This window comes from Puma concolor, chromosome B3 (genome assembly GCF_028749965.1).
Source record: "Puma concolor isolate L17-30 chromosome B3, mPumCon1.1.hap2, whole genome shotgun sequence".
NCBI classification, from domain to species: domain Eukaryota; kingdom Metazoa; phylum Chordata; class Mammalia; order Carnivora; family Felidae; genus Puma; species Puma concolor.
In genome coordinates, this window is record NC_141672.1 from 11732842 (window position 1) to 11750070 (window position 17229).

Genomic DNA, 17229 nt, shown 5'->3' on the forward strand with positions numbered 1-17229 from the left:
TGGTTGTGGAGACTAAATGAGATGCTGTATCTAAAGTGCCTGACATGTAGTAAGCCTTTATATATGGCAGCTATGATTATAGTTAATTGGGGCCAGTGTCCGTAGGGCTGCGAGAACTCTCAACAGGCCTCCAATCTAAGAGTTCATCATCATGCTTTTAAATTCATACATTTTTATCCTTTTCCATAAAGCTGTTATATTAAGTGGAAAACTATAAATGATATATTTTGCGAGCATAATTTTTTCCCCAAATAAATGAATTCCCAAAGCAAAGGGGAAAATGCCCTTGTCAGAAGATGCGACGCTGGCTTGATGGAAATTTATGATGGATGATCAATAAACAGAAACACCAAGATTGAGCTGCTCCAAGAAGCCCTTAGATTTCTCTATCCATGCTCTTAGCACGTTAATCAAAAAAGCCCAGAAGCAGAAAAAGGTAAGAGAAATGAACATTTACTGAGTCTGACTTGGGAGTCAGACTCCATCCAGTCCTAACGTTATTACAGCTGGCTGCATGACCTTGGATAAATTATATAATCTCTGGTCCTCAGCTGCCTCATCTGCAAAATGGGAATAATAGCGTGGGGGTGCACTAAGAGGAGAGAAGGTAATATGTGTAACGTGTTCAGTACCTAGTACATCCCCAATAAATGATGGCTCTTGTGGTTTCTCTTGGATCCTATTCAAGAGGCTTACTGCTTGTTGCTCCTGCTGGTGGAATGAACCGGCCAACCTTTCATGCATAACATTTCAGTCCCCAGAGGGATCAACTCTCATAAAAACATGGCCTGGTACTATTCCATTGAGTTCCAACCACTCCCATTACTGTCAAAACACTCAACCCGCCCAATATACATATTTGCATGTTAATTGTACTAAAGAAGTATATGAAACAATCTGCATTGTCCAAATTATCACCGGAGGCCCTTCGACCCCAGCTCAGGGAAGAGTCTTGGTGGGTAACCCATCTTCTCCCATCCGATCCAATCTTAGCTGGCCTGTCTCAGCAAACGGCACAGTTGCTGCAACTGCTTGACTTCAGATGAGACTCTCTGGGAAGAGATTTGCTGAAAACACCCAGTGAGAGGCAGAATGACATGCTTGTAAAGGGAGGATACACGGTGGAGACTGGACACCTTTGGCTAATGACCACATTTGGCTCTCATGGCCTGTAGGTCTTGCTTCTGAGGGACTAGCAGAAGGAAAAACCAGGTGACTCTGCAGCTGGGAGCTGTTCCCTTGAGTGGTCTTCACAAGGCGAAGGCGTCCCCAGTCTTCCTGGCGGTCCATATCTCCCAAGTGCCATGTGAGCTTTCCATCACCCCTGGGAGATGGGTAGATATCTCCATTTTATAGATAAGGAAAAACAGAGGTCCACAGAGGTTTAGTATCTTGTCCAAGGTCACCCAACTAGTAAGAGGCATGCTGATGGCAAACAATCATGGGATCTATGCGTTTGCAGATTTTGGTTCATTCTACCCTTGGGAATCTCAGAATGTTCTGTTCACACTCTAAGCCAGTAGGACTCCATGGGGGAAGGAACACGGACTGTATGCCTTGACCCTCTCCAAGCCAATAGTTAACACTGGCCAAATCTGGATCAGGAAAAGTGTGTTGGACTCCCTCTGCCTTCTGTGGCTGCCAGACTGTCACTGGGGGCTGGGGGGGTGGTATAGCCGGAATCAACATGGGCAGTGATTGAGAGACCAGTCCTTGGCGTTAGCCAGCCTGTGGTCAGGTTCCAGCTTTGCCTCTTATTAGCCATGTGACCTTGGGCAAGCAGCTTTACTTCCCTAGGCTTTAACATGACAAAAAGAATAACTCATAACTTTTATTGAGTGCTTACCACGTGCCAGGCACTGCTCTCTTTGCATCCTTGTATCACCTCAACAACCCTATGAATTAGAATGTGCCATTACCCCCATCATACAGATGAGGAAATATTAGTAATGACATTTCAAAAGCCCTGAGGTGGCAGGAAGCTACATCCATGCAAAGGTTCAACGCGGTTTCTCTCAGTGGCCTTCAGCTAGGCCAGGGGTCAGCAGACTTCTCTGCAAAGGGCCAGATGGTGAATGTTTTAGGCTCTCAGGGCCGCACGTCTCTGTCCTACCTCTTCGACTCTGCCCTTGTAGCACAAAAGCATCATAGACAGGATGTACATGGCGGGTGGGACTGTGTTCTGATAAAACCTTACAAAAACAGGCAGTGGGCCCACCCCTGATCTAGGTGAATGGCTTCTCCTCTTGTTAGGGCCAGTCCTGCTAAACTCCCATCTGTCCCCTCTTTTCTCCACTTTTTTCTTCTAAGAACCTGAGTCCGACTCACCCCGGGAGTGAAGGGGGGTGAGTGGCTAACATAAGGATATAAAAAGAAGATGAGGACACTGGAGAATGGGGGTGAGGGCAGTGTAGGTCAGAGAAGAGGCTTACTGGTCTCTCTAAACCAGTGACGTAGGCAGGGTCCCATCAAGGACAGTATTTGGGTCAGGTTGGCAGGAAGGTGGGTCACGGTTCTCAGGGGCAAGGAGGCAGACCTGGAGTAAAGGAAACATGTCTGGACAGTAGGAAGCTTTAGATGGGGGCCCAGTCAAGAGGGCTGAATTGAGGGCCCATCTCTGGCCCTTGGAGGGAGGGGAGGGGGGAAATGCAAATACAAAGGGACACTGAGCCCACTGAAAGAACTGGAGCTGGAGAAGAGCCTGTGGAGGACTCTGGACTTTGTTGGTAGGATGGGACGGCTAAGATCCCGGCTGTCTGCAGCAGGGTGGGCTCAGGACCAGCAAAGGGTTGGCCTACAGCTGAGCCGAGATGGGGAAGTCAGTTAAACCCCTCACGGGGAAAGCAGCGAAGGCCTCCCGCTCTGGCCTGTGTCTGTTACCCGCTCCAGGAATCGCTGCTCAAAAAAAAGTCACAATTCAGCCCTTGCTGAGCCCACTGGGTGGCTCAAGAAAGACCTGTTGCTTAATCAAGTCCATTCAGTTCAACAGACATTAGTTAAACCCGTACTACGTGCCAGACCATGGGGATACAGAGACAGGACATAACCTCAAAGCTGTCACAGTTTACAAGTGAGAGAAATACACGCACAACTTTCTATACGAGACAGAACATTCACGGAGGCATAACCAAGCCCAACAGGGAGCCTTCTACCTGGGGATGGCCTTTCAGAAGAGCTCATTCGGAAAATATGAAGAATGATCATTGCTATGTTCTTAATCTAGGAACCGAGTGGCTCCCTGCAAATTTTCATAGGGACGAAGCTCTCCCACCTTGTCTTTCTAGAACTCACGTGAAACACTTAAACAATTGAGGACTTGTTTCCCCCTGAGAAGCGTGAAGAGATCGGACTTCCCAGCAGAAAAGAGAGGCCTCCTAATAACCAACATAAATTAAAAATAAATAAATAAATAAATAAATAAATAAATAAATAAATAAAATGGCCTCGTGCCTTCAGGTCCTTCCTGGAGAACAGACTTCAAGTAAATTGTGTATTTCTCTTACCAAAATGACCCGAAAGAAAGCCTTTCCTCTCAATAGTTGTACTTAAGTTTTAAGGGAAGTTAGAGGAGTTTTCCAAGTTTACAAGAAACGTATAAACTGATTTTAAAAAACCCCAGGCTCACAGAGATAATAAAAAATGCATTTAATAGCATTTCAATATACAGCTTAAATGTATAGTAAGTCTTCTTGTCGTCAGTGCATTACAGGGATAGAGAAGAGAAAGATCATTTGTGAATGCACAGTCAAATGCTAAGTAGGAGTGCTGATAAATCTTGGTGTTCTTACACTATTAAAATTCTGTTTTATGAAACATAACTTCAGGTGCAGTGTTCTGTGCCAGCGTGGGGAGTCGTCTGGTCCAGTGTGCGATCTACAGTTTTAAATTGAATTGTATTACAAGTATTAACAAAAGAATAAAATTTATTATTCACAAAACTTAAGTGGTTGTCATAAAGCTTACAAGAAAGTACAGCCTAGAACGAATGAGTTGAAAAATTAGTTTTAAAAATAATAAAACTTACTGGACAGTTTTGGAAAATGAGATTATAAAACAAAGAAAAAAACAATTGGCACAGGTTAACCACCTAATTTCTAAGTGCACTTTGTAATGGTCCTTGCAAGCTGCCACTTTTCCCAGGATAATGACAAAAAGCTTCAGTCAAGTGTCACTGGCTTGTGGTGACGGGTTTTTTATTGCATTGCCAAGAGTGGATTTTAAGAAAAAACACTACAAAGGTTTCAAAAACCCTATTTATTCTCTATCATCAAAAATAGCAACAGGGGGACTTATACAACTTTTCTGTGAGTACCCACCAGTCTATTTTTTTTCTTAAAAAAAATAGAAGTTAGTTAAAGAAAAATGATTTGGTTTTTTAAAAAATAATGTAAGGAAACACTTAATCAGATAGCCCAAGGAGTCATCAGAAATATGTGTAGCAAGAAAGCTTCATTGTTGGCCCTCTCTGGCCTTTGCACGTCTTTTACTAGACTAGAAAGAGAATGGACAGTACCAGTATGTTCCCCAACCTGCTTGGATCAAATTGTTTTGTTTTGAAACCCATTATTGCTAAACCAGAGTGTTGACACTGAGAGCCGAGAAGTCCGCTCATAGAGGATAAAATTGAGAGGCTGCTTCCGAGGACTGGATCTCCACCTGGGCCATTTTGAACTGGGTACACTGCAGCCACTTGCGAAGGGCCACCAGGCCGGCACTGCTCTGGGCGGAGCCCGGCAGCGTCCGTAAGCTGTGGTGGTTCACGTGGTTCTGAATGGCCTGGAGGCGAAGCTGGAGTCCGGCGGATAAGTGCTGTTAAGAAAGGGCAAGACATCTAAGTTTAGTTTCTTTCCTCCAAGTGGGCAGGGTCAACCCAGGGAGCGCCGGCTTGGGCATCTTCTGCAGGCAGAACTCCTACGTGGTTCAAGCGCTGTCTGGCCTGAACAGGAAGGCCAGCTCTCCAATTTGGCAGCGTGCAGGGCAGGGGATGTGGGCAGGCAGCATGATTCTAAAGTCACTCTGGCCCAGATCCATCCCAGTAATGCCAATCCCAGCTTGACTCATCCATTGCAACGGGCACTGACAGCTGACACGTATTCTTGACCCCTGGGCGCTTATTCACCACGAGGGCCTGGGACAGCGGCGAAGGGCCTGGGCTCTGCAGCCAGCTCCCTGGGTTCAAATCCTAGCTCCTTTGTGGACAACCCTGGGAACAAGGTTTTCCGGGCTGCGTTTGGATTTTCTCATGGACAGACTGGGGACAGTAACACCTCATGGGTTTGTTTGTTTGTTTTTTAAGGATAAATGAGTTAACGGAGGGTTTAGAACGGAAGTTGGCGCGTAATATGTGCTCATTACATTTTAATCATGGTTACAGTCTCTCTGTTTTCGTGTTAGCGCACACAGAGAAGCTAGGTCCAAAGCTCTCTGGGCCTCCTCAGAGTTCCACAAACCAGGGGCAGGGGCAATCCAATGCCTCAAGGAGGAAGTACAAGTGACTGTTTTCATAGTAAAAGCTAGCGGGAGATAGGACTTCGGCGGTGTCGGGGCCCCCACCTGTGGCCACAAACTGCACCAACACCACGAACAAGACCACGCCTGCAGTCACTGCAGATGGCTGCATTTCTCTCTCCGTGTCTGGGTACCTTGAGGTCACCCCCCCCTTATTTCAGCCAACATCCCTCCCCAACTCTGAGAAGAAATTCAGGCAGAAGGTTTCCATCTTCTGCCCCCTGCTTGTCCTGTAATCCTCACGCCGTAGACGGAGCCCAGGTTTGGGTGGAGCAGGTGGCTAAGCTCTGCCATCATAATGTCAAGTAACTTTACTAGTCATGGAGTAGGTTTTGCCCAAGTGATGACAGTGTGTCACTCGAGGCGGGGTCTGGCAGCGGAAAAGTCACTGGGACAGGGTCTTTCCCTTCCTGACTGCACCCCCCCCCTCCCAGTTACCCTTCTTTCTGGTCCTATGTTTCCTCATATGTAAAACAAAGGATGGGGCCAGATCCTTGCCCTTCTAGCTCAAGTCCATCATTCATTCAATGTTATCCTTCCTTAATAGAATTCTTCTTGTCACAAAAAGTCCATTTTAGGGGCACTTGCATGGCTCGGCTGGTTGAATGTCTGATTTCAACTCAGGTCATGATCTCACAGTTTGTGAGTTCAAGTCTTGCATGGGGCTCTCCGCTGTCAGTGCAGAGCCCACATTGCATCTTCTGTCCTCCTCTCTCGGTAACCGCCCCCTCCAACTTGCACTCTCTCAAGAATAAATAAGCATTTTTTTTAAAGCCCATTTTATTTAAAAAAAAAAAACAAAAAAAACAACCTTTTTAATGTTTATTTTTGAAAGAGAGAGAGAGAGAGCATGGGCGAGCAGGGGAGGGGCAGTGAGAGAGGGAGACACAGAATCCGAACAGGCTCCAGGCTCTGAGCTGTCAGCACAGCTGACATGGGGCTCAAACTCACAAACTGTGAGATGATGACCTGAGCCAAAGTCAGACACTTAACTGACGAAGCCACCCAGGTGCCCCATAAGTCCATTTTATTTTTTACAGTTCATTTAAGTAATCTCTACACCCCACGTGGGGCTTGAAGTCACAACCCCGAGATCAAGGGTCATACGCTCTATTGTCTGTCTGAGCCAGCCAGGCACCCCACAAAAAGTCCATTTTAGTGGCAGGAGATAGCAATGAACACGCGTGGGCCCAGATCCCATGTGTGTCCTCTAAAGGTAGGGTAGGCCTGTGTTCTGGTCAGGAACTGAGCCTCGTCCGGACTCTGGGATCCCCCCTCCACCCACATCCTCATAGAGAGCGAACAGGACGCGCATGGCCCCTGCTATCACCTCGGCCTGCACGGCCCTTACCTGGCCCACAGTCTCCCACTTTATCAGCACTGGCGGCCGAGAGCAGGGTGAATTCACCTTGCTCCATGGTAAGTGGAGCATCAGTGAGCCCTGGTAATGTCACGACCCTTCTCTGGAGGGGACTGGGCTTCCAGTCCACCAGGGATGACTTACCTTGGTATTTGACTGGATCATCGGCAACCACATAGGTATCAGCTGTGTGGAGAAACACAGAGGCCTTGTTATTAGCGGTCTCCATCCCCACCCCCATTCGCTTCCATTACTGCACAGAAAAGCAGAGCACACAGAACCCCTTTGACATCACAAAAGGGTGGGACCCTGCTGCGGAGTTATCCATTAACAGGAAAACATCTTTCTGAGGCCAGACCCTGCTGAGCTGGTGGCATTTGGAGGTTAATAAGTGCCCCATGAGTGCCTGAAACACACACTTTGGAGTAAATGACTGATTGTCTCTTGAAAGCGACCACACATGGGAAATTAAATGTGTATTTATTTAATTAAATCCTCACTTTCTTGAAACAGAATTTCCTCCACAGGATCTCTGAGACGGAGTCTCCGAGTGGGATGGCGACTCTATTTGCCCAGAGTCTTTAAGAAAATATCCCTGGGAATTGGTTGAAATGCTTCAGTGATGGAAAAAAAAATTAAGCCCCAAAGTAGCCTGGCTGTGGTTTGGAAGGTGGGAACACAGCAAGAGTGACTTGGGCCAGAGGTTTGGACGGCACAGGTCACATGCAGGCGAGCAGCGGGGTCCCTGCTCTAACAGAGGGCGAGCCGCTCAAACTGCAGGCATCTAGGGAGCCTCGCCCTTCTGCTGCCTCTCTGGCCCACCCTGAGCCCCTCTGCTGTGCCTTTCCTAGGAAGCCACATGGTGTCTGGCCCAAGGGCCTCCAGGAGCAGCTCCCCTCTCCCTGCTTTGGTCTCTCAGCCACGTTTCAGCCCTCCGGAATATAAGGCTGCCTCGTAAATCCACAAGTTAGGGACAGAAGACCGTGTTTCCCAAAGTGTGTCCCACAGGACTCTAGTTTGGTGGGTTTAAATGGGGGAGGGAGCACTGGTACAGTAAGTTTGGAGATGCTAGGTTCCTTATTACAGCATTGCTCAGATCTTTACTATACTAAATATGCATCATATCACTTCACTCTGTTCCTTCCAACCCTCTCTACTCCAAATTCAACAGAGAAGTACAGTGTCATGGGTTGAATTGTGACCCCTCATGGTCCCTACCCACACTGCTTCAGAATGGGAATTTATTTGGAAGAGGGGTCAATGTAGATGTAATTGAGTTAAGGTGAGGTCCTTCTATGGTAGGATGGGCCCCTACCAATATGACTGATGCTCTTATAAAAAGGGGAAGATTTGGACACAAGCCAAAGAAAGCCAAAGACTGCCAACCAACCTCCTGAAGCTAGGGGGTCAGGATAGAGCAGATTCTCCCTCACAGCCCTCAGAAGGAACAACCCTGCTGCCCCCTGACCTCGGACTTCTGGCTTCCAGACTGTGGGATAAGAAGTTTCCATGTTTCAGCTGCCTATTCTGTGGTGCTCTCACAGCAGTCCTAGCAAACGAAGTCCAGGGTACACTCCAGGAAGCACAGCCCACAGTTGGGAGTGTGCCAAGGGTGAGGAGGTGTTAGGGATTCAGTTGATGCTGAAGCGTGAGGTTCTCGGGGTGGGGGGGGGTCACGAGAAACATGTTTAGAAAAGCAGAGGTGAGGCCCCTCATCATCCACCCATGATGCCTTGGGAGGCCACATCAAGGGATTTGGATTCGTTTCCAAATCCAATATAACTTTGAAGAGGGAAGCCCCATTCACCATGAGTGGAGCTGTGTTCCAGAAAAGTCACTGTGGCAGCAATCTGCAGACTAGGACGAGGAAGAGAATGGACCATGGAGGCCAGGTGGAGGCTGCCTCGATGGTCCAGGTAAGACCAGGCATGGCTTCCAGGAGGGAGAAGGGTGGCTGCCTGCAGACACAACCTGAGAGGGTCTGAGGACAGGTCTGCTCTTTGGAGCGAGGAAAAGGTCAGAGCAGAAGGTGAGGTTTCTTTTTTTTATATATATTTTTTAATGTTTATTTTTGACAGAGAGAGAGAGAGAAAGAGCACGAGCGGGGGAGGGGCAGAGAGAGAGGGAGACAGAATCCGAAGCAGGCTCCAGGCCCTGAGCTGTCAGCACAGAGCCCGACGTGGGGCTCAAACTGTGAGATCATGAGCTGAGCCGAAGTCAGATGTTCAGCCCCCCAGGCGCCCCGAAGGTGAGGTTTCAAAGTGTGGGCAAATGGGAGGAGAGCTGTGCCATGAACAAAATGAAAGAATTAGTGGGAGGACTGCTGGGATGCAGGATAATGACCTGTCTGTTTACTACTCATGGCCACGGGCTGCAAGGCTCATGTGATTCATCAACACACACACACACACACACACACACACACACACACACACACACACGGTGAAGTGACAAATTACATTTCTCTCTATGCTTTTGTTCCCAAGGCTCAATCTGGTTGCAGTTCTGCTTTGAGCATTTTGTTGAGATACACAATTTGCTAATTTGACTTCCACTGATGTTCGCCCCTAAGCACATGGCTCATGTTGCAGCCATGTAATACTCCGTCTCTAGCATAAATATTGTGTTTAGGAATGTGGTATGATATGTACCAGATGATATAATTGGACAAAAACTCAAAATATCAGAAAATGACATTTTCTCTCTGCCTCCTCCAACCACCAACCCTTATAAAAAACTTGTGGGATTACAAACATCAGAGACAGATAAGGCTATATGCTCTCTGGCCATTAGCAGGATTGGCTCATGTAAACATTCTGACTGGGAAAAAATAAACTAGTCTAACCACTTCCTCTCCAATGTCTGTACAGCAAAAAACAAGCTCTAAGGGTCCTAATGTCTACAAACTTGCATTGACTTTTGACCTATTTAATATGGAGCAAGCCTATATGCCTCTTGATATTTAGGAAATGCCCAAACTAACCTCCTGCTAAGATCCTGAGGGACCAAGGAGGGTAGAAGCCAGGAGGCACTGAGTACTCTGACCCTGGGTGGACACCTCTCCCAGTGCTGTTCTTGGGGCTAATGGCCTGTATGAGGCAATCAAGGGGAATAGTGAGGTTGGGTTTAGAGGGGTTTTTGCTATTAGCCCATTTACAAAACACGTGACCGTATCATTCTAAAATATATCTGCAAAGGCCCTTCAGGTTTGTGACTTAAGAATCACATGACTGAAGCCTTCAAGTTAAATCTCATTATTATTGATAGCATTATATAAGCCAGCAGTCATCCTATTTCAGGAATGCCAATTTGACTTACTGAATAACACTCATTTCAGTTCTCTTTTCCTAGTGGCTCCCACAAAGCTGTCAGTAGGAATTAGATGTAATTTATTCTGGGTTGTGTAATGTCATAATAAAGTTGGTTGGATTTTTTTTTTCCTCTGCAGAAACAATATCCAGAAAATGGAAGGACAATAAAAAAAAAAAAAGGTTGCTTTCCACCAAAATAAAAGTGATACATTTCCTTTTATCTCAGTTTATGCTACAGGATAAATGAAGACTTTCTGCTCAGTTAGACTGTATTCATTTCACTCCATGTTTGTTCTAGACCTCAAAACTAAAATTAGTTGTAAAACTTTCTCTTTCAGCAAAGATGGACTAACAAAGACCAGATTTTACCCTCTTGCCTAGAACGAGTAAAATTCCAGATGGAGTGTATGAAACAATGATTTTCAGACACTGGGCATCAGCAATGCAGCACAGTGATCCCCGAGGGAGAGGAAACAAGGTAAGCCCTACAATATCTTAGCTAACTGCTAGAAAGCTTGCCAGCAGTAGCACAGGAGGAGGGACCTGGGAAGAGCCTAACTATCTTCCTGAGTTGAGATGGAGCTGGGAGTCCAGGGAGGTCGAGGTGTGTAGTCTGTCAGGCAGAATACTGCAGAGGAGAGAGCTTCACAGAAAGAGAGCACGAGAGAGAACTCTGAAGATGCATAAAGGGTCCCCCTTGAGTCTTCAGCTAAATACTGACCAGTGCACACATGTAAGAAAAACTACCCGAGGCTGAAGAAAAACAACCCCAGGAGATTAGAGAGATGATCACATGGCACCAGCAACAGCTTGTGTTCCCACAAGCTGGTGACAGTAGACAATTCTTACATTTAATAGAACATCAGGTAGAATACTTAGAAGGTTAGTCCCTTAATAGTGAAGAAACATTAGCTCTAGACAAAATGCAGCTCTGATCACCTGGCAAGGCTTATAAGCAAGTTTCAAAAGGAAAATAACTATTTCTAAATAATTTAACTATAACACAGAATACAGCTCAAAAATATTTATAGGGATACAAAAATATCCAGCACTCAAGAAAGTCAAATTCAAAATGTCAAGAATGTAATAAAAAATTACCAGGCATACAAAGAAGCAGGAAAAGGTGACCTATAATGAGAATAAAAATCAATCAATTGGAAAAGACCCAAATGATACAGGTAACAGAATTAATAGAGAAGGACATTAGAACAGTTATTATAACTATATTCAATAGGGTCAAGAAACTAGAGGAAATATTGAGTGTGTCAAGTAGAGGCACAGAAGGAAATATTTGAAGAAACAATAGCTGATACTTTTCCAAATATAAAGAAAACTATAAATCCACAGATGCAAGAAGTTCAACAAACCCAAGCACAAGAAACACGAAGGAAACTACACTAAGGTGTTTCACCATCAAATTGCTTAACAATAATTGTGGAGAGAAAATCTTAGAAGAGACCAAACAACAACAACAACAACAACAAAACCATATATTACATACAGGAGAAAAAAAGATTAGAATAATACAGATTGCTTGTTGGAAACAATGGAAGCAAGAAGACTGGAGGAGAAACATCTTTACAGCACTGAAAACAAACAAACCTTTGAACCTAAAATTCACTACCCAGTGAAAATATCTTCCAAAAATGAAGGCAAAATAAAAACATTCTCATACACAAAAGCTGAAGCAATCAGTCACCAGCAGACCTGTGTAAGAAATAGGCTTTTTTTTTTTTTTAATGTTTATTTATTTTTGAGAGAGACAGAGACAGAATGCAAGTGGGTTAGGGGCAGAGAGAGAGGGAGACACAGAATCCGAAGCAGGCTCCAGGCTCTGAGCTGCCAGCACAGAGCCCAATGTGGGGCTTGAACTAACGAGCCATGAGATCATGACCTGAGCCGAAGTCAGACGCTCAACCAACTGAACCACCCAGGCGCTTCAGACCTGTGTAAGAAATAGTAAAGGAGGGACGCCTGGGTGGCTCAGTCGGTTGAGCATCTGACTTTAGCTCAGATCGTGATCTCACAGTTCATGAGTTCAGGCCCTGCATCAGGCTCGCTGCTGTTGGCTCAGAGCCTGCTTCAGATCCTCTATTCTCCTCCCTCTCTGCCCTTCCCCTGCTCGCACTCTCTCAAAAACAAATAAAACATCAAAAAAAAAAAATTAAAGAAAGAATAAAGGAAGTCCTTTGAGCAGAAAAAAGATAGAAGTTTAGATCCATAAAAGGAATGAAAAACACTGAAAATGGCAAATATAAATATGGCAATAATAGCAAATATAAGTTAATATTGAAAAAAAGTTTAAGTCTCTTTAAGAGATAATTGTTTAAAGAACAAATAATAACAATGTATGGTTTGGTTTACTTCTACACATGTTTATAACATACACAAAGTGGTATAATATTACTTGAAGGTGGTAAGTCAAAAATGGATACTATAAACTCTAAATCAACCACAAAAAAAACCCCTAAGACAGGTAGCTAATAAGATAATTAAAAAACACACTTCTACTTCTAAATGACTTGTCGGAAAAGAAGAAATCAAAAGGGAAATGAGAAAGTATTTTGAACGGAATGGAAATGAGAACATATAAAAATTTGGAAGAACGCAGCTAAAGGAAGAAATTCAGTGCATTAAATATTTGAGGTTTCTCAAAATAACAACCTTAGCTTCGATCTTAAGAAACTAGAAAAAGAAGAGGAAATTATAGTCAGAGTTTAATCATTATAAATTCAATCCAAAAGAAGGCAAAAGAAAAAAAAAAGGAACAAGAAACAAAGAACAGATGGGAATTACAGAAAACAAATGGCAAGGTGATAGATTTAGGCCCCAAAATAGCACAAAACACATTAAATGAAGATGGTTTAAAGACTCCTAATTAAAAGGAAGGGATTGTCAGATTGGATTTTTAAAAAAAACAAAACCCAGCTACATGCTGCCTATAAGGAATATACTTGAAAAATATAAAGACACAAATAGGGTAAAAAATAAAAGAATGGAAAAAGATATACCATCCTAACACCAGCCAAAAGAAAACTGGACTACCTTTATTAATATCAAAGTATGGTTCACAGCAAAGAATATTAATGAAGATTAAGACAGCCATTTCAAAATTCATTTCATTAAGAAGACATAATAATCCTAAATATTTATGCACTTAATAACAGAGACTCACAACACATGAAGCAAAATTGATAAACTTGAAAAGACAAAGAAATCCATAATTACAGAGATATATCAATACCACTTTCTCAACAGTTGATAGAATAAGTAGACAGACATATGGAAGACTTGAACAACACTATCAATAAGCTTGAACCAACTGGCATAGGAAACTACCTGACAACAGCAGAGGACATATTTTTTCTAGGGCACACTGAGCATTTACCAAGAACAACTATATTCTGGGACATAAACAAGTCTCAGTAAGTTTAAGATGACTGGAATTATATACAGTATGTTCTCTGAACACAAATGGAATTAAAAATCCGTGGGCACCTGGGTGGCCCAGTTGGTGAAGCATTCAACTTTGGAGTTCGAGCCCCACATCGGGCTCTGTGCTGACAGCTCAGAGCCTGGAGCCTGCTTTGAATTTTGTGCCTCCCTCTCTCTCTGACCCTCCCCCGCTTGTGCTCTGTCTCTGTCTCTGTCTCTGTCCCTCTCTCAAAAATTAATAAACATCAAAAATTTTTTAAATTTGAACTGAATGTAAATGAGAACACAGAATATCGAATGGTGGGATACCACTAAACCAGTGCTTACAAAGAAATTTATAAAAGACAAAAAAGATATTGTTTATAATAGACAAGAGTGAATTAAATCTAATCAGAAGAAAGAAAATAATAAATAGAAATGAATAAATAAATAGAAATGAATAAATAGAAGAAAGAAAATAATAAATAAAAAAACAAAGAGAAAAATCAATGAAAACAACCCAAAAGCCTGGTTACTGTAGTTTGTTAGTCAAAAGCTCACTAAAATTGATATGTCTCTATACAGACTGACAAGAAAAAAGAAAAGAAAAGAAAAGAAGTCACAAATCCCCAGTGTCAGGAATTAAAGAGGTAGCATAACTACTGATCCTACAGATATTAAAAGTATATTATAAACAATTTCATGCCAATAAAACTGACTACTTTGATGAAATGGACAAATTCTTTGACACTACACCAAAGATGACTCAAGAATAAACAGGAAACTTAAATAGCACTATCTATTGAAAAAAATTGAATCCATAATTTAAAACTCTTCTGCAGGGGCGCCTGGGTGGCGCAGTCGGTTAAGCGTCCGACTTCAGCCAGGTCACGATCTCGCGGTCCGTGAGTTCGAGCCCCGCGTCAGGCTCTGGGCTGATGGCTGTTTCCGATTCTGTGTCTCCCTCTCTCTCTGCCCCTCCCCCGTTCATGCTCTGTCTCTCTCTGTCCCAAAAATAAATAAAAAACGTTGAAAAAAAAATTAAAAAAAAAAAACTCTTCTGCAAAGAAAATTTCAAGACCAGGCAGTTCCAATGGTGAATTCTACCAAATATTTAAGTGAAAAATAATAATAAATCTACAAAAACTTTTCCAAGAAACAGAGGAGAGCCAGGAGTTAAGATGGCAGATAAGTAGGGGGACCAGAATTTCCCTTGTCCCTCAAACACAGCTGTACTGAAGTCAGACACTTGGAATACCCAAGAATACAGGCTGTGGAGTGACAGAGAAATCTCTACAGGTGGACAAAGTTTGGTGGGACAGAGGTGCCTATTCATGAATTGGAAGAGAGAAAACGGTGTCATAGGTACAAAGAGGGGGAACCCCTTCTATGGAGAGACAAAAGGAGGTAAAGAGTGGCTGTGGAAGTGTGGTTTTGTGTTTGGACAAGAGAAAAACCTCTCTGGACCATGGACTAAGGAACGAAGAATAGGGAGAGAGCCAGTTTCTACTTTGCAAACAGGCTTAAGAGCTAAAGACTGGAGTTTTCAGGGGTGCGTGACTTTCCCAGGACTAGAGTGTTGCCGTGTGCATTTGCCTGGCGGGGAGGGAGCCCGCCTCCTCGCCTGGCGGGGAGGGTACCGGAGCGATCTCGGGGGGCACGCTGGGAGAGAGCAGTCCCCTCCCTCAATTACTGTGGGAAGAGAGTGTAGTGACCTCCAATGACAAAAGACCCTGCAGGCAACAGCCAGAGGCCCTTTGTTGGCTGCACAGCATGGAGCTACCCCAGAACTAGGTCCATGGGGTGTGGGTCCTTTAAGACATCAGGTTTTGAATCCCAGCCAAGTGCCTAGGAGGACACACCAGATGCCTGAGCTACTCTGTGAGGGCTGCCTGAACAGGGTGGTTTGAGACACCTGGTCTGGGGAGGAGATATTCGGGTGTCACTATTATTATCCCCATAATCAACATGGTGGGGCTTCAGGGAACAGCACAATGGCCCCCAGTGGAGGTGGGACCCGCTTACACCAAACCCCGCCTCTCCATGCCTGGTAACTATTTATCTACCAGAGTGAGATTGACACTGACCTAACCAGACGGCCTCTCCTCTAGACCATCACAGCCACCCATCCCAGGCACCAACAGACAACTGTCCTGTAGTTTTGAATGTTAGTCTATTTAAAAAAATTTTTTTTTAATTATTTTTTTCCCTCTTTTCTTTCCTTCTCTTCTCTTTTCCCTTCTTTTTCTTTCTACCCTCCTCTTTTCTTTTTTCTTTCCTTTGGAATCAAGCTCATAGTTTCTGATTTGATTTTTGGTCAATTCTTATTTTCTTTCTTTCTTTTGTCTTTCTTTCTTTCTTTCTTTCTTTCTTTCTTTCTTTCTTTCTTCCTTTCTTTCTGTTGTTTTTTTAATGAGGAATGCTTATTCTTTTTACACCTTTTCTGTATCTCCTTCCTCTTTATTTTCTTCTCCCTCTCTCTGGATTAAATCTTATAGTTTCTCTGATTCTCTGCCTATATTTCCACCCCATCCCCCTTTCATTTCTCTTCTTGTATGGGATAAGGCTCCCCCCGCCCACCACCACTTTGCTTTCCTTTTTTCCAGGGATACTTCAATGAACAAATCAAAGCACACTTGGTGGAAGATCCAAACAATCCACCACTACAAGCAGTGGAAGAGAGCAGCCAAAGACAACAGAGTGCATGCAACACACTCCAAAAACACTTACTGAAGTGCCTGGCCCTGGACAGTGTGTGACCTCTTCTTAAGATAGTAGTACTTGCAGGTGCAGGACATAAAACAAGCTATTACATCATGTAAATGACAGAAGCCTAGCCACAATGATGAAATGGAAGAATTCTCCTCGAAAGAAATTCCAGGAAGAAATGACAGCCAGAGAATCGCCCAAAACAGATATAAACAATATATCTGAACAACAATTTAGAAAAATAGTCATAAGACTAATAGCTGGGCTTGAATAAAGCATAGAAGACAGCAGAGAATGTATATTGGTGCATAGATCAAGGACATAAGAAGTAGTCACGATGAATTAAGAAATTTTGTAAATGAGATGGAAAATAAACTAGATGCAGTGACAGCAAGGATGGAAGAAACAGAGGAGAGAATAGGTGAAATAGAAGATAAAATTATGAAAAATGATGAAGCTGAAAAAAAGAGGGAACAGAAATTATTAGACCATGAAGAGATAATTAAAGACTAAGTGATTCAATGAAATGAAATAATATTATCTGTATCACAGGAGTTCCAGAAGAAGAGGAAGAGAGAGAAAGGGGGAAAAGGTTTATTTGAACAAATTATAGTTGAGAACTTCCCTAATCTGGGGAAGGAAACAAACATCCAAGTCCAGGGGGGCACAGAGAACTCCTTTCAAAATCAACTAAAACAAGTCAACACCATTACATATCATAGTGAAACTGGAAAAATACAAAGATAAAGAGAATTCTGAAAGCAGCTAGGGACAAATGGGTCTTAACCTACAAGGGTAGACACATAAGGGTAGTAGCAGACCTGTCTATTGAAACTTGGCAGGCCAGAAATGAGTGGCAGAAAATATTCAAAGTGCTGAACAGGAAAAATATGTAGCCAAGAATCCTTTATCCAGCAAGGCTGCCAT

General features: G+C 43.7%; 1 protein-coding gene across 22 annotated transcripts in view; it reads right to left on the reverse strand.

Moving 5' to 3' along the window:
- Positions 1-3630: 3630 nt before the first annotated feature.
- The window catches only part of UNC79 (unc-79 subunit of NALCN channel complex), a 282253-nt gene continuing 268654 nt past the window's right edge, over positions 3631-17229 (reverse strand). For 15 of the 22 annotated variants that reach the window (XM_086708939.1, XM_086708942.1, XM_086708934.1 and 12 more), the window contains 3 exons: positions 7013-7054; positions 4657-4809; positions 3631-3873 (listed from right to left, as the gene is read on the reverse strand). In XM_086708939.1, the coding sequence (XP_086565065.1) occupies positions 3793-3873; positions 4657-4809; positions 7013-7054 (276 nt within the window). In that variant the 3' untranslated portion in view covers positions 3631-3792. Of the gene's footprint in view, positions 4810-7012; positions 7055-17229 lie in introns of all 22 variants that reach the window. The other 7 variants (XM_086708935.1, XM_086708940.1, XM_086708927.1 and 4 more) reach the window with 1 other exon arrangement.